This window comes from Hyaena hyaena, unplaced genomic scaffold (genome assembly GCF_003009895.1).
Source record: "Hyaena hyaena isolate Hyena2069 unplaced genomic scaffold, ASM300989v1 scaffold_234, whole genome shotgun sequence".
Lineage (NCBI taxonomy): Eukaryota > Metazoa > Chordata > Mammalia > Carnivora > Hyaenidae > Hyaena > Hyaena hyaena.
The window spans coordinates 2,049,461-2,074,212 of NW_024080865.1; the positions used below are offsets into that span (position 1 = coordinate 2,049,461).

Below are 24,752 nucleotides of genomic sequence, written 5' to 3' on the forward strand. Positions count from 1 at the left end.
TCACTAAATTCTCTTCCTGAAAAAAAAAAAAGTAATAGTGTCTCTCTCATTGGGTGAGGACAGATGAACTAATATGTAAAGTACTCAGAATAATCCCTGACATACAACTTCTATAGAAGTATTTATCATCACCGCCTCCTCCTTTTATTGTTTTTTTCATGTTGTTGTTGAACTTTTTTTCTTTTTCAGATCATTGATCACTCTGGAGATCCTTCAGAAGGAGTTTATAAAACTTACATTTATGTGGAAAAGATTATTAAACAAGTAAATATGCATTCCTTGTAAGATTTCATCTAACATATTCTAAGGGGCGCCTGGCTGGCTTGCTCAGAAGAGCATGCAACTCTTGATCTCAAAATCGTGAGTTGGAGTCCCATGTTGGGTCTAGAGCCTACTTAAAAAAATTTTTTTTTTCCTAAGACTGTTTTCCTTAAAGTTGAACCTTCCAGTGAAAACAACTACAAATAATACCTGGGGAGGGAGGAGAAAGAAAAAATACCTGGGGAAAGAGCCGTTGTTTCTGATGGTTTTCTATCCTATGGTATTATCATAGTGTTAATAGTACCATGTATCTTTTTTAAATTATTTTTTTTAAGTTTATTTATTTGTTTGGAGAGAGAGAGAGACAGAGAACACTAACAGGGGAGGGCAGAGAGAGGGAAAGAACCCCAAGCACTGGCAGAGCCCAACGTAGGGCTCAAACCCGTGAACTATGAGATCATGACCTGAGCTGAAACCAAGAGTCAAACACTTAACTGACGGAGCCACCCATGCGCCCCAACTACTATGTATCTTTATCCGTCATTTGTCTCACAGAGCTATTTGATGCCTCAATACCTGATAAGTAAAATAGATTGCAAAAGTGCCAGGTAAAAAGTATAAGTATTTGAAGGAAAATGTTGGTCTTATTCAGTGAAAGTTTCCTCAAGTTTTGTGTGCACCTTGAACTTTTATAAAATAGTAAAAGCCTTTTCAAATTTATCTACTACATTATCCTTACAGCAGAGAGGGGTGAAATCATACCTCTAAGAGTCTGAGGTCATGGATCATAGTGTCTCAGGCTGAAAGTTTCCATGCTATCTTAAGTATTATCTTATAAATATATATGAGTTCTATATTCTACTTAATGTTATACCAGTGTTTATTTTTAATATAAAAATCATTTTAAATGATATATCATCAAAAATACTAGTAGTGATAAAGAAAAGAACCCCCCCCCAACACCTTAAAGTAAAATGGTGCAATAGACAGACGTACCACATTTAGCCTGCAGTTGCCCATACCTGTGGACACCCCCTCCAGGGTACCTGGGATTCTATTTGGGAAGTTAGGAATTAGATTACTTTTACTAATTAACTTGTATTGAAAGTATAGAGATTTGTTATCAGAGAAGAAGAATGAGCTCCAGAGCATAATGATATGACTTCTGGCAACACATTTTGTATAGTGTTCTTTAGTATAAAAATTGACATCAGTTTTTATCTTCTCAATAATCTTATGAATTTTAAGACCCCAATTAAATAAAATTAATTGAGCAGAATAAATGGCAGCAAAGTAAAGTGGACATATTTGCCATCTTTACTGTTTGAAGGACATCATATTTCCAGTGATATAAAGACTAGATATCACATCACTGATATTTGATATCAAGAAACCCCATCTTAGTAATTAAATTCTTATAAAAATGTAAAGCAGCATATTTTCTAAGCATTATCACAATATTTAAAATTGTTTTCCACCCAGATATAAATGAATATATTATGTAACATTTTTCAGAAAACAGATCCCTGGGAAGTCAAATGTCCTGCTATTTTTTTTTTTTTTTTTTTNAGAGCATGCACAAGCAGGGTCAGGGGAGGGATGGGCAGAGGGATAGAGAAAATCTAATCAGGCTCCACACTCAGTCTGGAGCCCAATAAAGGGCTCAGTCCCGCAACCCCGAGATCATGACCTGAGCTGAAATCAAGAGTCAGAGTTCAGCCGACTGAGTGATCCCAGTGTCCAGTTTTGTTTTGTTTTTAATTTTTTTAAAAATGTTTTCATTTATTTTTGAGAAAGAGACAGAATGAAAGTGGGGGAGGGGCAGAGAGAGGGAGACACAGAATCGGAGGCAGGCTCCAGGCGCTGAGCCTTCAGCACAGAGCCTAATGTGGGGTTCGAACCCACAAACTGTGAGATCATGACGTGAGCTGAAGTCGGAGGCTTAACTGACTGAGCCACCAGGCATCCCCAGGTTTTTTTTTTAATGTAAGCTCTACACTCAATGTGGGGCTTGAACCGATAGCCCCAAAATTAAGAGTCGCATGCTCTACTGACTGAGCCAGCCAGGTGCCCCAATGCCCTTCTATTTTTAAAAAATAAACGAGAAAGATCTTTGTGTTTGTCATTTTAATATTTCTTTATTTCTAAATGCATGGTTTTTTTTTTTTATAGTTTTATATTTATTCTTTTCGGTACTATCTGAAGGCCATAGGTTTGGACTTGTCCTCCTCAGTAGGTGAAAGCCACCTGAGATATATGTGCTAACACTGCTACAAGATGTTTACGTTCTTTATTCACTTTCATGTGCTTGCTCTTGGTGTTCAGGACATCCTGGGCTTTGAAAACACAGACCTAGAGACTAAGGATTTGGGCAGTGAAGATTCTATTCCAGAAGAAGATGATTTGGGTGATGTTCTGTGGGACATACATGATGAACAAGAGCAAATGGAAACGTTTCAACAGGCTTCAAATTCCACGCATGAGTTGGGTTTCGAGAAAGTGAGCATTTGGAGTATTGTTCCAACAAAGATCAGTCACTACTTAAGACTGTGTTATGATTGTGTTTTTACCTAAATGTAGTCAAGGTTAATGATTGTGTTAGTGTTTGTCCTCATGACTTGATTATCCATTTTGAGACATATGCTTAACTTTGTATCACATGAAAGATAAGTGAGATTCAACGATATTTATGAACATCAAACACTTTTAGTTACAGATGAGGACTTATCAACCACATGTTCTTTATGCTACCATCTGCAGTTCACCAAGCCAAGAATAGGATAGCTAGGAAACTTGATAAAAATCATAAGGCTATCTATTCTTCCAGTGCTTGGAGGAATCAAAATGTCAAACATTCAGGAAACAGCACCGTAGTTAATGCAATAGGCTGATCAGTTCATTAGCCTCCTCAAATATCTAAACAAATTAATGGAATTTGAAGTACACAAAGGATCTATGCCAAGTTCAAAAAAATTTTTAAAAATTAATGTAAGAACAAATGTTTTAAAGAATATTATCATAGCTGTCACTATCAGCAGTATTTGCATAGAAATTTTATAATTGAGACTATCTGTGTTTATGTCCTGGTTTCACCATTTCCTAACTCTGGATTGTGATCATTACTAAGCTCTGAACTTTGGCTTCCTTCTCTGTAAAATGAGATTGATTAGCTTACCTACCTGACAGTGTTGTTGGGAGGACTCAGCCAGATAAACACATCAACCACTTGGCACAGTACCTGGCACATGATGAATGTTACATTTTTGCTATTTTGTAAGAGAGGTATTGTTATCATTATTTCATAACTGAAGAATCTAAAGTCCATATTACAGTTTGCCCAAGAGCACACATGGAGTAGACTGCAGTCTGGGATTTGAACCTAGGTCTTCTGGCTCCTAATCCTGTGTTCTTCTATGGCAAGTGGTTTGAAATTGGGAACCATGGGTCGATAATTGGGCTTTACGTGGGAAAATGAACTAAATTGTTAGGATTTACAAGGTCCTCAATCAGTCAAGTCCTTTGCTTATTGAGAAGCATCATTGCTATAAGAATAATCTGAGTTTCTGGGGAATATATTCTGTGTTCATATATGGCAAACAAAAATTGATTGAAAAACTATACCAAATAAGAATAATCTGAGTTTCTGGGGAATATATTCTGTGTTCATATATGGCAAACAAAAATTGATTGAAAAACTATACCAAATAATAATTTATTGTAGTTGTTGGAAATTTCTGCTACCCTAAAGTTAGCCACAAACTACTTAATTTCAAATTCTTTTAATTCCTTATCTGCTGTCATTTAGATCACTGGTACACCTAATAAACATCTCAACCTCCACGATAACTTTGCCAAGTCCCTAATAAATACTTAGGTATTTTGATTTTCTGAGTGTGTCCTTTTTATCTTGGAACCAGTTTTTAGTGTCTGGGGAAAGCCTGAGACACATGGGTTCTTGGACTTTGCAGAGAGCTCACTTAATTTCAGAAAGATCTCAGGCAGCCTGTCCTAACCAGATTCTCTAATGCAAGCTGGGAGACTCAGATAAGGGCCCAGACAAAACTGCTCTTGTTCAGACGTATTCTCAGAAATCCCTGGAAACTCTGGTGTTGTCCAGGACACGTGTTCTTCTGACCAGGAGACGGGGGATGCCTGCTGATGCCCCCAAAGCCTTCTGTAATACTTATTGCAGTTTAGGGAATATACAGGGTAATACATTGGCCTCCCTGCAGCTTTCTGCAAAACCTGAATGTTGTAAAACCCAATGGGGATCTTAAGTGTTGTCTCTGATCCATTAATTTACAGCAGCTTTATGTGTAGAAGAAATTGGGGCTCATTCTTAGTTTACTATTTTCAGCATACTTACCCACCATTAAATAAGCAATTATGAGGATGCTGTTGACTAAAAGTAGATTTCATTTTCTCATGCAGCTTTTCTCTAATGATTTCAGAAGATGGTCAGAAGTTGACTCTAGTATTCTAAGAGGCATATGCTTCCTCACAGTTTAAATTCCTTTCTGTTTCCAGTATTACCAACGGCTTAATGATCTAGTGGCGGCACCAGCACCAATTCCACCTCTTCTTGTATCTGGAGGACCAGGTTCTGGAAAATCTCTTCTTTTATCAAAGTGGTATGATGCAGTGCAATTACATTGTTACCATTGTCATCATTAGAATTACTAAACTCATTCAACAGAATGTATTATTGCCTGCCTGCCTTCCTGCATGGCCTATTCTAAATATTAAAAAAAGCAAAACCGTATAAAATAACAGATTCATGCCCTGAAGTGTGTACAGTTTGGATGTCAGAATACACAATGAGAAAGGAATAGGATATATGAGCATTTGTGATTATTTATATTAATTATGTGGGTCACAGCCAAACATGTGCTATGTGAAGGAGTGGTCAGTGTGGAATGGAATTAGGTTAATTATACAGGGAATGTGCCTTTGTTTTCAGTTATTAGCTTCATCCTAAAAGTTTCATTGGGATTTTAAATGTTTGAAATAAGACAAAGACAGACTGTTTAGAGTGAAATAAGTCATAAAGTACATCAAAGTAAAGGATGACGTATATTATGAATACAAAGTCATTCTTAAAATTAAGGACTAAGAGTTACAGAAGCCGATAAACTCTTTTTTACTTTCATTTTAGATCCTATTCTTTAAAAACAATTAGAATATTTTCTTTCATAATTGTGATTTACATTGAAGAATTAGCATGTGTTGTTTTTCTTTTTTTTTTTTAATGTTTATTTATTTTTGAGAAACAGAGAGACAGAGTGCAAGTGAGGGAGGGGCAGAGAGAGAGGGAGACAGAATCCGAAGATAGGCTCCAGGCTCTGAGCTGTCAGCACAGAGCCCGACGCGGGGCTCGAACCCACAAACCGTGAGATCGTGACCTGAGCTGAAGTCAGACGCTTAACTGACTGAGCCACCCAGGCACCCCATGTTGTTTTCTTTTTTACTGTCCTATTATTTAGTGGAAAATAATGTTTTTTGGAAAATAATATTTTTGTACTTAGCCAGGAAACTTCCTTTTTCCTCTAATAACATATTTTTAATTAAAAGTTAATGCTTATTTCACTAGTACTTTAACCTAAAAGTGCACTGTATTGGTTTCCATTAGTTAACATCAAATTGTAATGAAAACAAATCTATAATTTTGAAAGGTTTATTTAAGAGAATCTAAAAGTAGAATAAAGATGGAAATCTCCTATGTTTATTCAAAAGTGATTGACTAGGTGATTGCTGAGAGTTAGGTAGCATTTGATGTTCAATGCATTGTGAATTCTTTTTATTTATTGATAACAAATGAGTTTTATCAGTCTTATAAAAGGTCTTTTTCTTTCAGGATTCAGTTACAACAGAAGAATTCCCCTAACACGCTAATTCTTTCTCATTTTGTGGGAAGGCCCATGTCAACCAGCTCAGAGTCTTCCTTGATTATTAAACGACTAACTCTAAAGGTATAATATGACATGTTTTGGAATTACCAGAATTTTTTTGGATGTTTATCTTATTTATTTTGAGAGAGAGAGAGAGGGACCCAGGCAGGCCCTATGCTGTCAGCCCAGAGCCTGATGTACAGCTCTATCTCATGAATGGAGCCATGAGATCATGACCTAAGCTGAAATCAAGAGTTGGACACTCAACTGACTGAGCCACCAGGCACCCCATGGAACTATCAGAATTTTTATTTTTATTTAGGATCAGAAATTGTTGGGGACAAGTACCCAATAATTTTCAATTTTCAATATTACCCATTTGTTTTGGATTTGTAGAAGGTTAAAAATAACACTTGATGCATTTGGGTCCTCTTGGTTACTCAATTGTGGTTTAAAAAATAGAAATGTTTCCCACCAACTGTGAAAAAGTGCAACTACTTTAATTTGTTTGTGTTCTCATCTTGTAGTTGATGCAGCACTCTTGGTCAGTATCTGCTCTGACATTGGATCCTGCTAAGCTTCTGGAAGAATTTCCACGTTGGCTAGAAAAACTCTCTGCCCGTCATCAAGGCAGTATCATCATCATTATTGATTCTATAGATCAGGTTCAGGTACTGTTTTCACGTTGTAACCTATTGATACTCTCAGAAAGAAACAAAATTATCTTATGTTTATGAGAAGAAAATGTTGATGTTGGTTCTGTTATTTCTGCCAAATTTCTAGGGAGGAAGCATGTGGATAAAAAATGTACTGTATGCCAGTAGACAGTGGTATTTTATTGGGAAAGACCAATCGAATTGACCAATTAGCAAATTTGTTCATTTTGACATACTTCTGGGGCCTCAACATTTCCTTAAGTATCCAGAACTTGTATCAGCAGTAATAGTATTTTGCCACTTGTATTTTAATATTCCGAGATAAATTATCCAAAAAAAAAAAAAAAAGATTTTATCCTTAATAATCATGAGAGATGTAATGAGAATTTCATTTTACTTGGGGAGCTATTATTGGGTTGTTTTGAAATATTTTGAATTAAATGAATTTTGTTTTTATATTTTTAAGCAAGTGGAAAAACACATGAAATGGCTGATAGATCCGCTGCCAGTGAATGTAAGAGTAATTGTTTCTGTGAATGTAGAAACATGCCCTACAGCATGGAGGTATGACCTAACTTTAGTTCTTTCTGATTACTGAGATGTTTTAAGTACAAACAAGGAAAGGTTTTAAAAGATTTTTATGTTTTTATGTTTTTCCTATAAGTGACAACAAGGATGGGGAGAAGTCGATGAATTCAAGAGAAAGATACAATCTATAGGATTTGGTGGGTGGTTAGATCTGGAATATCAAGGAGGGGAAGGCTAAATGGCTCCCAAGTTTCTGACTTGGGAAATTAAGTAAATTGTGATTCTGTGAACTAAAATGGGGAACACAAAGAATGGGCAGGTTTGTGGAAGAAAGGTTAGAAGTCTTGTTTTTGGACATGGTTGGTTTGAGTTACCAGGTATAGCTCCAAGTAGTGATGGCTAACAGGCAGTTACATTTATAGATGAGAAAAATAGGGAGAGGGCCAGGCTATGAGTAATGGGCCAGACAGCTGTTATCCTGAACCGGGAGCTCACTTTGGCAGTCGTACAGTGGTTGAATTCTGTGGGGCAGTGCCTCGTAACCTATTTTTCTACCCCTTAGGAGCCTTTCTAGAACATTTTCTTCCTAATCGCCTCCCTCACCCCAAGAATCTTAATACCACCCGTATGCTATATGTCAGTTTATGCATATAAACAAATATGTATATATATATATTTGTGCTTTATATATAAAAAGAGTAAGATCATTTTCCCCCACCCTGAAACAATTTTCAATTCCCCATTGAGAATCTAGGTTGCAGGGTGAATAAATTCCAATTGGATTACAAGTAATTTGTGGGCAAACACTATCTTGTACTATCTTCATAGGTACTAATACAATACCTATGTTAATTTTATTGATAGTATAGAATATAGAACTAGAAATGTTCTACCACTGTGCTGCCTAATGTATACACTGTTTGAAAGTCTTTGTTGGGATTAATTGCTGAAACTAATGATACACATGTTAGAATCAAATAATTCAAAGAGTCAAATTACCTGATAAGATTAACAGAGATTAGTTTTGCTGATGTTACAAAGGCAATATAAAAAATTAATTCTTGTAATGGATTTTGATTTGTGTTTGGGTAGATTACAGCTTTAGTTGTATTAGAAGAGAATTTCATTTTTTTTTCTTTAAATAAAAGGTTGTGGCCTACACTTCATCTTGATCCTCTAAATCCAAAAGATGCGAAATCTATTATAATTGCAGAATGCCACACTATGGACATTAAATTGAGTAAAGAGCAGGTAAGTAGTTTTAATTTTGCTGCTCTTTTACTCTCTGTCAGCTGTCCTCTAAAATATCTTATATGAGACTTAAAATTCAGTATAGGAACTCTATTGTGTTAAGAAAAATTGGAGTTTACTAATAGTTAAATGCATTTTCTCTTAAACTAACAAATATAGAAGAAGCAATAAAATCATTGTGGGCCTAAGTTTTACTTTATTAAGCAGGTATTTTAAAACAAAAAAAATTTTTTAATGTCTTTATTTTTTTATTTTTTATTTTTTATTTTTTTAAATATTTTTATTTATTTCTAGGAGAGAGAGAGACAGCGTGAGCAGGGGAGGGTCAGAGAGAGAGGGAGAAACAGAATCTGAAAAAGGCTCCAGGCTCTGAGCTGGCAGTCAGCACAGAGCCCGACGCGGGGCTCGAACCCACGAACCGCGAGATCATGACCTAAGAAAAAGTAGGAAGCTTAACCAACTAAGCCACCCAGGCGCCCCAAGTCTTAATTTATTTTTGAGAGAGGGAGGGAAACAGTATCAGCATGGGAGGGTCAGAGAGAGAGGGAGATACAGAATCTGACACAGGCTTCAGGCTCTGAGCTATCAGCACAATGCCTGATGTGGGGCTCGAACCCATGAGCCGCGAGATCATGGCCTGAGCCAAAGCTGGGCGTTTAACCAACTGAGCCACCCAGGCGCCCCGTAAGCAGGTATTTTTAAAGATAGAAGAACATATGCATGCCAACCGCATCTGAGGTCTGCTACCACATGGCAGTGAAGCCACAGATGAGGTGGCAGGAGCCATGTCATTTCTGCCAGGGATATTTGTTGACGGTTCCATGGTAAAGACCACTTCATTCAAGGTTTTGTTTTTGTTTGTTTCGTGTTTTGGTAAACTGGTACAGGAGAAGAAACTAGAGCGACACTGTCGTTCTGCTACAACCTGCAATGCCCTTTATGTCACCCTTTTCGGCAAAATGATCGCACGGTAAGTGGTGGCAAGTTTACATGAACTGCATGTCTTGTGTTTGCCACAGACTGCTTCCTTGTCTTGGGAAACTGAGAGCTGATCATTGCGACAATCTCTTGAGCTACTCACATCAGATTCTGTTGATTCTAACGGTGACACTAACACCCTGTGAGAACATGACTTGTGACTGCAGATTGATGATAGCCCATGAATTACAAGAACTTGTTGGATATAGTAGTCTGATTTTCATCACACTTACCATTTCCCTATGGGGGGTTGCCTCAGAAGGCCGTCTTTGCCCTTATTTGGGGCCCATGAGTGTTCCTTGTCACCTGTTGAGGCCCTAGCTTTGGGAAAATGAGGGACAACTGAGGCAAACAAATGTTATTGCAGGTGTCCTTAAATATTAGTAGGTAGGTATGTGGAAATGTTTCATTGCCTCTGTTCTAAAATCCTGATAAACCTTCATCCTAAAATAGATTCTTCTATATCAGATATTCATTAGTTGGAGCACTTGAGTAGCTTAGTCATTTAAGCATCTGGGGTCATGATCTCACAGTTCGTGAGTTCAAGCTCTGCGTCAGGCTCTGTGCTGACAGCTCGGAGCATAGAGCCTGCTTCAGATTCTGTGTCTCCTTCTTTCTCTGCCCCTCTGCTGCTAGAGCTCTGTTTCTCTTTCTCTCTCTCTGTCTCTTTCTGTCTCTCTCTCAAACTTAAATAAATATTAAAAATTAAAAAAAAAAAACAGATATCTATGATATCCACTAGTCACTCCCCTTTAGTTAAGCCTTACAAAGTATAACCACATTTCTTCTTCATTATAGCCTCACCTTACTTTGACTTTTCACAACCAGAGGTGAAAAAGATGAATATGGTTTTGCTGATCATCACAATAGACAGTAATCATAGTACAACTCACATTCTAGACACTGAATCTAGTACTCTTGTCTCTCTCTCTTTTTTTCTTAAGTTTATTTTTGAGAGAGAAAATAAGTATGGGTGGGAGAGGGCAGAGAGCGTGAGAGAGAGAAATTCTCCTCGAGAATCTCAGTGCGCTCAGACTGCAAGATCATGACCTGAGCCAGTCAGATGCTTAACTGACTAAGCCACCCAGGCACCGCTGGTACTCCTCTTGTCTCTTAATTCCACATTCTCATCTTGAGCACCAAATTGGAAATGAAAACTTCTAAAATTTTGAATTGCCCATGATATTCCCACTGTCCTCAGTTTTGGCATTGCATCTGATCACTGTGAGCATCAACATCTGGCAGAAGTACAGTTCAAGAGTGTGAGTCACTTTCCACACATTTCATAACAGTTACTGAATTTAGCTATTTTAAGAGTATTGACACAAAATGAACAAACCTTTTAGAATCTCTAAAAGTTTAACATTTATTTATTTTTGAGAGAGAGAGAGAGGAAAAAAAAAACAAGTCAGGGAGAAGCAGAGGCGGGGAGACAGAGGATCCAAGGCAGGCTCCATGCTGTGAGTGCAGAACCTGATACGGGGCTCAAACTCATGAACCATGCCAAAATCAAGAGTCAAGCACTTAACCGACTAAGCCACTTAGGTGCCCCAAGAAAGAGAGTTTTATTTGAGCCCACATTAGGACAGCTGCCCGGGAAACATGATCTTCACACAGGAAAGAAAATGCTCTGGAGAATGTACAGTTTTTACAGGGTTATATACCGTTTTCACATCTTGTAAAAGCTCAAAAGATTACGGATTAACGTATAGGCAGGAATCATGAGTTTTAACGTCAATGAATGCAGAAGGCAGGAGCATTGATCTACATCTTAAGGACAAGATGGTTTTCCTTTAGGCATCTTGTTTATAAGGCAAGGTACAGTGTATATTTTGTGAGCCATAAATCAGGCTTTTGGTTTAAGCAAAGTTTATGTACAGTCATGCTGACTTAGAAAGAAATCTGAAATGGCTTCCCATATGTATTAGGCCTTTAGAAGGTTTACTAGGCCTATAGAGAAGGACTGTAGACCTCTTTTTTCCTTCTCTCTTTATATCTTCATATTTAAAAAAGAAACTATTGGTAAATACTGTGTAATATTTTAAAACAACCCACCCTATTTACTGATTTTCTTTAGTCTGATATTTTCTAAACCCTAACTCTAAACAAATTCCATTTGCATGGCTAACTAACAACACTTACTTGTAATTCTTTTCCTGCTTCCTCTATGTAGGTAGCATGTCTTACTCATTTCCATGTTCCATGATGTGCAGTAATTGCCTGAAATATAGTAAGTCCCCAGCATGTGTTTACTGCACCGAGTTAAACTGTATGCTAAACTAAACTTGATGACGCTAGCAGCCCCATCAAACGACCATTTTCCTATATCATGTTTTATTGGATTTCTGTTATCAGTTGAAGTATAAACAATAGAGGCCACATTGTTTTTATCTACGCTAGATTTTTCACAGATGTTGGCTGTCTGTAGGAAATTAAATCTCTTCTCAATTCCAGCAGTGCTGGGGGAGCAGGCAATTTAGATAAAATCCTTCATCAGTGTTTCCAGTGTCAAGATACTGTTTCATTATACAGACTTGCTCTGAGGTCCATCCAGGAATCCATGGCAAATGATATGGATAAAGAACTCATGAAACAGGTAAAGGATAATAAACTTTAAGAGGTTTGCATTTATGTGTGAATTGAAGTAAATAGTCATTATTTTTAAATGTGTGCTTCAGTATGTTTCAAGCATCTACAGGAATGCTGGCTGCCATGGTGTGCTTGTGGCCAGACATGGTGGCTCAATAAACTTGCATTTTCCTCTTGATCATTGAGATTTTTCATCTGTTTGTGTTTATTGGCTATTCCTGTTTCCTCTTATGCAGTTTGCTGATCCAAGCCTTTTTACTTGAGTTTTAATTGAGTCGCTGTATACAAATCCTCTTTTACAGAGTTTGTAAATATATGTCTTTCTCCTGTTTTGTTCCTTGTCTTAACTTTTTGGTATCATTCAATATACAAAGTTTTATTTTGATGAAGTCAGGTTTATTAACAGTTTGTTTTATGATCTATGCCTGTTATAGCTTATTTTAAAAATCTTTAATTATCAAAGAAATCTTTTATTATCATAAAATTGTTCTCCTATGTATTTTTTCCCCTGTAAAGTGTTTTATAGTGTTGCTCTTCCTGTGTAAGTCCTTGTCTTGTGGATTTATTTTTGTTTATTGTGTGAGGAAGGAATCTACTTTTTAATCTTTTATCATATGGCTAGCTAATTTTCCATTTTTTTTAATGTTTATTTTTGGGGGGGTAGAGAGACAGCATGGGTGAAGGAGGGACAGAAAGAGGGAGACACAAAATCCAAAGCAGGCTCCAGCCTCTGAGCTGTCAGTGCAGAGCCCGATGCGGGGCTTGAACTCACAAACCACGAGATCATGACCCAAACCGAAGTCGGACATTTACCTGACTGAGCCACCCAGGCGCCCCCTCATTTTTCTAAAGAACACATCTTTTCTGCTAATTTGGATATCACACTCACAAATTAACATGAGTTTGTTTTCTGAGCTCTTTCTGTTCCAGTTTTGCTCATTCCTTGCCAGTACCACAGTATCTTAACTCTTCAAGCTTTAAAGTCAGCTTTCATAGGTGGCTGGCCCGTGGGCTGATGTTTTCTCATGTACCCCTTCGCTGAGGGTACAACTCTTGGATTCCTGGTGTTGGTAAGCTTTCTAGTTCCAACGCCTCCCCTTCCCGGGGTTTCAGGGCTCACCTTCCATCCCAGCTGTGGGTGTGAAAACCCAAGCACTTAAGTGACTGGGACTGTTGCCTGTCCTAGGTCTCCACCTCCCCCAGGGACAGCTGCTCCAGCACTTAGCCCTCTGATGTTCACTTTCCTGTTCATTTTTGGCACCAGGAGGATTTCCCTTTCTTTTTTACAGACTCAACTGTACTTTTAGAGATGTTTTGTTATATGTTGTCCTCTATTAATAGGCGTTTATAGGAGAAGAACTGTTTTCTTCCACCATCCTCCCAAAATTAGAACTTTGTCATTAGTTAATCCATTTCCTGAGGCTTTAATTGTCCTCAAACTCTTTTCTGTGTGTTATCTTTGGCATGCTAGATTTACTATATACACTATCTTATTCTTATTTAATGCCTTTCGGAAAGTATGTTTTATTCTAAGAAATCAGTTACTTGCTTTATTCAATCATTTGAACAATAAGTTTGAATAAGAAGTTAATAAACTTTTAATGGCTTTCTGTTACTTACAGAGGTGGCTTATGATCATTGTTAATTCACTTCTCTACCTAGATTCTCTGCCTGATAAATGTTAGTCACAATGGCGTGAGTGAATCAGAATTGATGGAACTCTACCCTGAGCTGTCCTGGGCTGTCTTGACCTCCCTCATTCACAGTTTACACAAAATGTGCTTGTTGACTTATGGTTGTGGCTTGCTCAAGTTTCAACATCTACAGGTAGACATTATTGTAATAAGGCTTTTCACCTATAAGTGTCAACATCCCATGCTATTTTAAGTGTTTCAATTATAAGACAAAATTGAAATTTCAAATTTGGTACTACAGAATTTTTTTGCAATGATTTTAGGTTAAATGTAAGATTTGGCTAATATTATTCTTGCGAAGTACCTTTATGAAATAGCTATTAGAACAGCCCACCTTATCTGTAGGAGACACATTCCAAGAAGCCCAGAGAATGCCTAAAACTGGGATAGTACTGCGCCTTATATATAAAATGTTTTTTTCCTTACACATGCATACCCATGATAAAGTTTCATTTATAATTTAGGGACAGTATGAGATTAACAACAATAACTAATAATAAAACAAAACAATTATGACAATGTAGTGTACTAAAAGTTATGGGAATGTTGTCTCTTTCTCTCTCAAAATATCTTACTGTACTACATTCACCCTTCTTGAGACTATAAAAATGTCTATGTGATGAGATGGAGTGAGGTGAATGACATAGGCACTGTGACCTAGCGTTGGGCTACTACTGACCTTCTGACCATAATATCAGAAAGAGATCTGCTTTTAAACCCCATTGGGCCGTGGGTAACTGAAACTGCGAAAAGTGAACCTGGGTATAAAGAGAGACTACAGTACTTTAAAAAGTAGTTTCTTTCTGAAAGAGAAAAAATAGTTTTTTTCAATTTTATGATCTGTTGATTGCTGGTGTGATTATTTACGTTTCAAGAGCTTGGACTCAGTAAATGAGTATGCCTCAGTTCGCAATCCAGCTCTTCACAGCTTAACAGCTGGGTAACCTTGGGTAAATTCTGTAAACTGTGGACAGATTTTTCCAGCTTACTACAGGGGATGTGAAGAGAATTAATTGAGATGGTCCTTGATCCTAGTAAGGTCTTAGACATGATGTCTAGCACATAGTAATGAATGTTTAGGAAATACTGACTGGTATAATGCTTATCATCTGCAATACCATGGTTGACTTATGTATATCCAAATGCAAATTAAGTCTTTCATGTGAGTATGCTGTGTTGTATTTGTAGGTGTGAAATGTTTGTGATCTCATAGGCTTATCTTTCTCTTTTCTTGTATATTGCTTAAATAAACTCTTTTTGGTACTTTCTCAATCCACATTTCTGGTATTTTTAATGCATTAACTAGAAGTTTGTGTTTTAAGTGCTTCCAGGAGATTTTTATTCTCATATCAGCTTTCACATAAATATATGCTGAATTTTAAAATATTCTTATGCCATCTGCATTCTACAACTTTAAAATTGAAATAATTATAAATTGATGTTTATAAATTAATTTTTAGATATTCAGTGAGTTACAGAAAATAGACTGCTATATATTTTTTTTTTCAGGCTTGGGAAACAGTGAGATTAGAATACATGGAAGGTCCCACCATTATTTCTTCATATAGGCAAAAGCTAATCAACTATTTCACCATGCAATTAAGGTATTATAAATATCCATATTGTTCTTCTGTAACACATTTTATCTCTGTGTCATTTCTCTTCCTTAGCTTATAACTTAATGTATAAACATTTAATTGTTGCAAGATAATAATAAGGTGGCTCAGTTGGTGGAGTGTCTGGCTTTTGATTTTGGCTCAGGTCATGATCTCCCAGTTCATGGGATCAAGCCCTCCATCACACTCCACCCTGAGCAGGGAGACTGCTTGGGATTCTCTCTTTCCCTCTTCCTCCCTCCCCCACTCATGCTCTCTCTCTCTCTCTGAAATAAAAAAAAAATGTCTTTAATTATTACAAAAAGATTAAATCTTCTCCCTATTCTGGTAATGTCAAAAGAACAAAAGATTATTATGTAAGTAAGTCTTTTAAAATTATGCTAAAGATTTAAATTGATTCACATGAAATCAGTGCAGGATCACTTTATTATTATTATTTTATTCCAGTTTAGTAGCTTAAAATGTGTGTCTGTGTATATCCATGTGTGTTTATTTAGGTTGATTGAGAGTTTTTTTAAATAGTTCAATTTTAAGAAAACTTGAGAGTTTGATTGATGGTCCTGATATTGCTTTATTTATTTTCTTAGATTGGTAGAGTTTCTGAATGTGACATAATTTTCTCAGTATTAGATTATATTTAGGGGGCACCTGGGTGGCTCAATTAGTTGAGCATCTGACTCAATTTTGGCTCAGATCATAGTCCCAGAGTCATGGGATCAGGCCCCACATTGGGCTCTGTGCTGAGCGTGGAGCCTGCTTAAGAGTCTCTCTCTTTCCCTTTCCCCTTCCCTGCTCACGCATGCTCGCTTTCTTTCTCTCTCTCTCAAAATTTAAAAAAAAAAATATGTTTAAAGAGTCAGAAATCTATGCCAACTACATTTTCCTTCCTTCACCACTTGCCTTCTGAGGCAATCTCATTGCTGGAAGGTACTATCAAGTGTTGTCTCTTCCCTTCTAATAGTCGGGACCGAGTGACTTGGAGAAGTGCAGACGAACTCCCTTGGCTTTTTCAGCAGCAGGGAAGTAAACAGAAGTTGCATGATTGCCTTCTCAATCTCTTCGTGTCTCAGAACCTTTATAAAAGGTAAGAAATTTATTTGTAGAACACCTTTCCCCAGAGAAACAGATTTGAACAGTTGATCAGTATAACAAAGAAAAATGGCATTTTTAATTTAGCTTTAATGTAAGACCTGAAAGCCATAAAACTCCTAGAAACAGTCAGTAAACTGCCCGACACCAGTCTTGGTGATGATTTCTTGGATCTGACATAAAAAGCAAAAGCATCAAAAGCAAAATAAACCAGTGGAACTAATTCAAACTAAAAAAAACTTCTGTACAGCAAAGGAAATCATAAACAAAATGAAAAGGCAACCTACTGAATGAGAGAAAATATTTGCAAATCATGCATATGTAAAGGAATTAACATCCAAAATATATAAGGATGTATACAACTCAATCACAACAAGAATCTGGTTAAAACTTGGGCAGAGGATCTGAATAGACATTTTTCCAAAAAGGATATACATATGGCCAACAGATACCTGAAAAGATGCTCAACATCAGTAACCATTGGGGAAATGCAAATTAAAACGTGGCTGAGCTATCACCTCACACCTGTAGAATGGCTGTTACCAAGAAGACAAGAGATAACAAATGCTGGCGAGGATGTAGAGAAAAGGGAACCCTTGTGCATTGTTGGTGGGAATGTAAAATGATGCAGCCACTGTGGAAAACAGTATTAGGCTCCTCAAAAAGCTAAAAATAGAACTGTGATATGATCCAACAATTTCATTTCTGGATATTTATCTGAAGAAAACAAAAACAACAGTTTGAAAAGGTATGTGCACCATTGCAATTTACAATAGCCAACATATGGAAACAACCTAAGTGTCCATCGATAGATGAATGGATAAAGAAAAGTATATATATATATATGTGTGTGTGTGTATATATGTGTATATATATGTGTATATATATATATAATATAATATATATATACATATATATATAATGGAGTGTTACTCAACCATAAAAAAGAATGAAATCTTGCCAATTGCGACAACACTGTTGGATCTTTAGGGCATTTTGCTAAGTCAAAGAAGTCCAAGAAAGACATACTATATGATCTCACTTATATCTGGAATCCACAAAAAAACAGAAACCACACATGCCCTTGTTACAGAGAAGAAATTGGTGGTTGCCAGAGGCAGAGGGTAGGGAAGGGGGCATAGTGGGTGAAAGGTGTCAAAAAGTACAGACTTCCAGTTATTAAATAACTAAGTCATGGAGATGTAATGTAGAGCATGGTGACTATATAGTTAATAATACTGTAGTGCATGTTTAAAAGTTGCTAAAGAAGTAGGTCTTAAAAGTTCTTATGACAAGAAAAGAAATTCTGTAACCATGCGATAGGGACAGATGTTAATTAGATTTATTGTGGTGATCATTTTGCAATACAGTAGTTCCCCCTTTCCATGGGAGGGTATATTCCAAGACCCCCAGTGGATGCCTGATGTCACAGTACCAAAGCCTATATGTATTATGTTTTATCCTGTATATACATACCTATGAAAAAGCTTAATCCATAAGTTAGGCATAGTTAGACATTAACAGCAATAACTAATAATAAAAAGAACAATTGTAACAATTATACTAAAGTTATGTGTATGTGGTCTCTCCCTCTCTCAAAATATCTTACTGGACTAACTGATCCTTCTTCATGTGATGATGTGAGATGATAAAATGCCCACGATATGAGGTGAAGTGAAGTGAATAGAGTAAGGCCTTGTGATGTAGACTTAGGCTACTACTGGCCTCCTGATGATATGTCAGAAAGAGGATCCTCTGCTTCTGGACTGTGGTTGATGGCTAGTAACTGAAACTGTGGAAAGCAAGACTGGGGATAAAAGGGCCTACTTTATATGCAGATATCAAATCAGTACTTGTACATCTGAAATTAATAAATGTTTGTCAATTATGCCTTGAAAAACAAATAACTTACAAAAAAAGATAATGCTACAATAAAAATGGGACTTAGAGAAGAAAGCAACTGGCAAAGAGGGACATCTGAATGGGCTCAGAAATATAGGTGAAATTGGATTCCACTACAGAATTTAGAGGGGTGAAAAGAAGGCTGTGTGAGAAATCCCACTCACAATGTGATGTTTAGCAGGTACATACTATGTGCTGAGCTCTGCTGATAAGCACATTACATTAACCTAACAAGTACTTATTGTATCCCCAAGTGCTAGGGATAAAACATAGCACAATTAAAAATAATAATGGAAAAAAAATGTAAAAACTAGTCCAGGTTCAGTGGTACCTGGAGGAAAAAAAAAAAAAAAACTAAGAGAAATTTTAAGACACTTTGCAAATTGCTATGAGATCTTTTCCCAAGAGGCAAAGTAGAAAAGAATATTGCTGTTTTCAAAAAATCAGAACTGAAACGATCTTGACATAGCTTTCTATCTTACTCTTGGAGTTAAGCAGGTTTAAATCCAAACCGCCCAGGGAGGCGATTCATGATGTCTGCATTTCAGAGCCTTCAGGTATCTCAAAGCAGAGCCTTCAGACCAGATTCTGGCGGGCTCTCCACAAAATCCAACTGGTGTTAAATTTAAAGAAAGAATTACCATTTTTCAGAAATTGTATTGTTTGACTCTTCTGGTTGTGTTTGAATTTGCCAGTGGCCAAACCATCTTTTCTCGATCAAGCTTCTGACCTCTAGTCAGACATTTCTTAGAACATAGCTCCATAAATTGTTTTGCTCCTAAGTGAATTTTTCAAATTTCTTTGTTATACCTCCTAAATTATTTCTGCTCTCCATTCCAACTTTTCATGTTTGCTTTGAAATCAGATTAACTCTTTAGTTTGACGGCTCTCCCATCCTCCTAATGTCATCTCCAGATGAATATGCTTACTTTTATATTTCTATTCTGACAGTTGCATTTGTTTCATTAGTTTCTTCTGTTCTAATATCCATCATTTAAAATCATGATCTGAGTGAATTCAGCAGTTGACTCCATATCATGAAATGTCTACAAAGGATTCTGGTAGATTTCCATTGGTGAGTAGCCATAATGATATTAATGATAACAGCCAACACTCTGGTGTACTTGCTGTGTGCTGTAATCTTCTTGTAGTAACACCTGAGGCAGGTAGTATTGGTGATCCCCTTTCTGCAGATAAGGATGATTAGGTAACAGAGGCCAGACAAACTGCTCGCCATCACACATCTAGGAAACAGTGGCCTCAGCAGGTCCGAGTCCTCAGTCTTCCGTCTCTCTACACTACACTTGAAAGTGTCAGAAGCTTATATGAATTCTGGCACTTTGACTCAACAGTGGGTTTTAAAGTTTGTGTTTCATTAAATTAGTTTTTTTTTTTTTTTTTTGAAACAGAGGGCACTTTGCTGAGTTGCTGAGTTACTGGCAGTTTGTTGGCAAAGACAAAAGCGCAATGGCAGCAGAGTACTTTGATTCATTGAAGCAGCATGAGAAAAACTGTGAAGGCGAGGAGAATATGATTTGCCTGGCTGATCTTTATGAAACCCTGGGGCGATTTCTCAGGGATCTGGGCCTCCTCAGTCAGGTATGCTCAGCAGGGAGTCAGCAACAGTGTGGCTTTTTCCTGTGTGCTCATAACAGTGTTTCACTCCCTTTAACTGGCCTTGAACCTTTTTTTCCCTAGGCTGTGGTACCTTTGCAGAGGTCTCTAGAAATTCGAGAAACAGCTTTAGATCCAGATCACCCAAGAGTGGCTCAGTCCCTCCACCAACTAGCGAGTGTGTACGTGCAGTGGAAGAAGTTCGGCAATGCAGAGCAGTTGTATAAGCAAGCATTAGAAATCGCAGAAAATGCTTACGGCGCAGAGCATCCACATATTGCTCGAGAACTTGAGGCACTTGCAACTTTGTACCAGAAACAAAATAAGTAAGATTCAGATCAGTAATCCTCTGGTTTTATGATGGGGAGTCACAGTTCTTAATGTACTTATGTGGGAAGCTTGGTTTTATGGCCATGTACTTTTCCTTATCCTGTATTCTTTTGAAACTGCCATGTTCAAATATTATTCTCAGTCTCGGGTGTTTGTGGTGTAAACAGAAAACTAGCACTACAAGATTCATCTCTGTTTGAAGATGCGTGGAGGATAGAGCATGGACTTTGGAATCATAGAGTCAGATTTAAATCTGGGCCCCTCCATTGACTGGCTTTGTAATATGAAGTGCGTTAGTAATACGGGGCAGCAAACCATTGCCCACAGGCCAAATCCAGAAGGCCACTTGTTTTTTAAATAAGCTTGTATTGGAACATAGTCACATTTTTTTCATTTATATATTATCTATGGCTGCTTCTATGATTCAGTAACGGATTTTCATAGTTTTAACAGAGACCACGTGGCACACAAAACCTAAAATATTTACTATCTAGCCCTTTACAGAAAAAATTTACCAGTCCCTGGGGTAATAAAAAGTCTCATATCTACTAGGCACCCACTTAATGGCATCTTTTCCTCTATCAGAAATCATTTTCTTTGCACCATCGTAAATGATACATATTGGAATTTTCTCTTTTAATTTCTAGAAGTATTGCTTCACACATTTTTCGTGTGAATTTCACATTTATATTTGACCAGAAATTAGCACATACAGAAGAAGGTGGTAGAGCAAACTAAAATTTTAGATTTTCATTTAGTTAGGTCATCCTTTAAGAGATTTGAAGTGAGTTGAGTCTGTTAAAAATCTATTAAAAGTCAGCTACTTGGAGGACTAGGTTTGTTTTGGTAGATTTTGTTCTATGAAGTTTTTTGTGAAAGATTTTTAGCACACGTGACTATGATCTTTAGAAATCATGCTGTATTTAAGAGCCAGAAAAAACTTTACACTAAGTAAGGAATGCTTTCATTTGCCTGAAATGTGATAAATTGGACATGTTTCTTTTGTTTGACTTTATTATTTTTTTTAAAGATATGAACAAGCTGAACATTTTAGGAAAAAGTCCTTTAAAATTCGTCAGAAAGCTACAAGGAGAAAAGGCAACTCGGTAATGAGAGATTTCTTTTGTGTTGTGCTTTGAAGCAGAGGAAAAGAGCATGTCTGAGTATCATAATATAGATGTACACACCTCACCTATTTAAGAATTTTAGATATTAAAGTGACTTCTATAAAAGTACTGATTAACATTTTCTTATCTATATATAATACCTGCTTAAGTATTAGTGTTACTGAGAAGTACAACTTAGACTTAAAAAATGGAACTAGGGGCACCTGGTGGCTCAATACATTGAGTGTCTGACTTCGGCTCAGATCATGATCTCAAAATTCATGAGTTCGAGCCCCCACATTGGGCTCATTACTGTCAATGCAGAGCCCACTTCAGATCTTCTGTACCCTTCTCTCTCTGCCCCTCCCCTGCTTGTGCTCTCTCTCAAATTTTTTTTAAAAAGTGACACTATATATTATGGTATTTTGCAGTATATACATATGTCAAATTATCATGTTGTATACCTTAAACTCACACAATATTTTATGACAATTATATCTCAATAAACATTGAAAGTAATTTTTTTTTTACTTTTCTTAAAAAGAGAACTATAAAGTTCATTTGAAAGTTAGACTTTGGAAGACGGACTTAAAAGCTGCTTCAATTCTTTTCTTTAAAGGAAAAGCAAATAACACTTTTACTATATTATGCTATATGCAAATGCAGAGAAATTCTTATCCTTGAGCACAGACAGAAAAAACTATTTTCATTTTTCTAAGCTGCTGATAAATCTAAATATAGCCTGTTTATTTTAACTTCAAATACTATGTACATTTTTTTTAAATTATTTTAAATGTTTTATTTATTTCTAGGAGAGAAGGAGAGAGAGAGACAGCATGAGCAGGGGAGGGTCAGAGAGAGAGGCAGTCACAGACTCTGAAACAGGCTCCAGGCTCTGAGCTGGCAGTCAGCACAGAGCCCGACGCGGGGCTCGAACCCACGAACCGTGAGATCATGACCTAGGCGAAAGTCGGACGCTTAACCGACTAAGCCACCCAGGCGCCCCAAATACTATGTACATTTTTAAATTAAATATATTTGACATATAACACTGTAAATTTGAGGTTGTACATGTTAATTTGATACATTATATATTGCATTATTATTGCTATGTAGTGATAGCAACTCTATCCGATCATAATCATTTCTTTTTTGTGGTAGGAATAATTAAGATCTAATCTCTTAGCAAGTTTGATGATATAATACAGTATTATTGTCTATATTCACTATACTGTGCATTTGATCTCCAGGATTTGTCTACTACTTGCAAGTGCTATATGCAGTTTAAGTACCTGATGTTTAAGAGTTTAGCAGCGGGATTGGTAAATATCTGCAGGCTAATTTTGTATCCTGATCTTTTTGAAGCACTTGGGACTCAGTTCACTTTGCTAAAATATCTCATCATCACTTTCACAAAGTAGTACTTTTAATGAATTTTAAGATGTGATGCCATGTGGAAGTATTTGCATTTTCAATAATCATTGGATTCAGTGTGATACTTAAAATCATTGTAATCTACTTTAAAGGGAATGAAAGGAGCCAGGATTTCTTAGAACTCCAGTATAGTGTTTCAGAATCAAAGACTGCACTTACCTAGTAATGATTATAAATTTGTGTTTGCTTCAGTATGGATTCGCTCTTTTACGTAGACGAGCCCTACAATTAGAGGAGCTCACGTTAGGTAAGGACACACCTGACAATGCTCGGACCCTCAATGAACTAGGCGTTCTCTACTATCTTCAGAATAACCTGGAGTGAGTACCATGATGTTAATTATGAAAACAAGTGTCCATTTTGTCTCTTAGATGCAAAGCTGGTTTACGTTTCTATCGTGTCAAGCTAGAATAAGTTGATAGAAACCATGCCAGATTTTGTGTATGGTATGCTCTGAATATAGCCATATTTAACAAAGACCATGGCAAAATTACTTTGTTTCTTTAGTAACTGAAAAGTTATTCTGTAGCATCCCTACTTTGTTTTATGTTTATGAAAAGTGTTTTTGTGTCAGTATTGTATGTGAGACTTTACAAAAGAAAGTTGGCACAAAAGGAGAATAAAGAATAGTATGTAGAAGGCTGCTAGTTTGGGTCCTCAGTTTATTTGTACTTAAAACACTCAAAAAGGCATTAATATTTATTCTGAAAAAGAAGTGTTTTTGGACTAACTTGGATTTCAGAAAACTGAAACCAATTTGATACTTTAGATATTGGGAAAATGTAACAAATACTTAGCCCCTTTCAGAAAGGGTTCTTCAATTAAAATTTTAGTACTAACGTCAAAAGAAAGAGTGAATACAAAAATCTTTTGAGTTAGGTCTAATAGTTTTAAAGGTATCAGAAATTTGTCTTGGAAAATATTTATGTGTTTGTTTTTTAGAAGTCAGGTGGAGAACTGAGGCAATCATCCAGATACTTTAGGCCCTCACACTATCAGGAAATAATTTTTAATTTTTGGAAAAGGGCAAGAAGGGATGAGAGGTAAAAAACAGGGAGAGGACTTTAAGCCAAATCCTTTTTATTAACTGTCTTAGATTTAAGAATAAAAATGTTTTAGTTCTCCAGCTAACTTAGGGCTAAGGATTCTTTCTTCTAGCGAATACATTATTTAAACCATTTTGGGATTTTGTTCATAGAACAGCTGACCAGTTTCTGAAGCGGTCCTTAGAAATGAGAGAGCGAGTTCTAGGACCAGATCACCCAGACTGTGCCCAGTCTTTAAATAATCTGGCAGCTCTGTGCAATGAAAAGAAACAGTATGATAAAGCAGAAGAACTTTATGAAAGAGCTTTAGACATTCGGAGACGAGCATTAGCTCCTGATCACCCTTCTTTGGCCTATACAGTGAAGCATCTTGCAATTTTGTATAAGAAAATGGTAAGTAATCCTTGGCATGCTTACATGTGTTTTATTATATACCAATTAAGCCATAATTACTGTCAGCAAAATAATTTCTCTTCTGATGGATAGATTATTTTCTCTGAGCCTTTCGATCATAATGATCAAAATTTTTAACAAAGAGCTGAGTAGAACATTAAAAAATATTATATCAACTTAATTAAGATACTGGTCTGGTTTTGTTAAAATACATTCCAAATACAAATGCATTTATCAGCATTCTAATCGGAACTTATATTTCAGAAGTTCTAAAATTCAACATGGGGCGCCTGGGTGGCTTAGTCGGTTAAGCGTCCGACTTTCGCTTAGGTCATGATCTCGCGGTTCGTGGGTTCGAGCCCCGCGTCGGGCTCTGT

The 24,752-nt window shown here is 36.7% G+C and overlaps 1 protein-coding gene across 2 annotated transcripts in view; it reads left to right on the plus strand.

Annotated features, from left to right (window-relative positions):
- NPHP3 (nephrocystin 3) overlaps positions 1 to 24,752 on the plus strand; it is a 42,314-nt gene that overhangs the window by 14,405 nt on the left and 3,157 nt on the right. Inside the window, exons 8-24 of one of the 2 annotated variants that reach the window (XM_039243874.1) lie at positions 190 to 264; positions 2,587 to 2,760; positions 4,789 to 4,892; positions 6,116 to 6,230; positions 6,677 to 6,820; positions 7,272 to 7,369; positions 8,482 to 8,584; positions 9,472 to 9,554; positions 12,017 to 12,158; positions 13,814 to 13,978; positions 15,355 to 15,449; positions 16,423 to 16,545; positions 19,862 to 20,051; positions 20,151 to 20,392; positions 21,427 to 21,502; positions 23,129 to 23,256; positions 24,135 to 24,375. In XM_039243874.1, coding sequence (XP_039099805.1) covers positions 190 to 264; positions 2,587 to 2,760; positions 4,789 to 4,892; positions 6,116 to 6,230; positions 6,677 to 6,820; positions 7,272 to 7,369; positions 8,482 to 8,584; positions 9,472 to 9,554; positions 12,017 to 12,158; positions 13,814 to 13,978; positions 15,355 to 15,449; positions 16,423 to 16,545; positions 19,862 to 20,051; positions 20,151 to 20,392; positions 21,427 to 21,502; positions 23,129 to 23,256; positions 24,135 to 24,375 — 2,298 coding nt within the window. The remainder of the gene's footprint in view (positions 1 to 189; positions 265 to 2,586; positions 2,761 to 4,788; positions 4,893 to 6,115; positions 6,231 to 6,676; positions 6,821 to 7,271; positions 7,370 to 8,481; positions 8,585 to 9,471; positions 9,555 to 12,016; positions 12,159 to 13,813; positions 13,979 to 15,354; positions 15,450 to 16,422; positions 16,546 to 19,861; positions 20,052 to 20,150; positions 20,393 to 21,426; positions 21,503 to 23,128; positions 23,257 to 24,134; positions 24,376 to 24,752) is intronic. The other variant, XM_039243875.1, reaches the window with a different exon arrangement.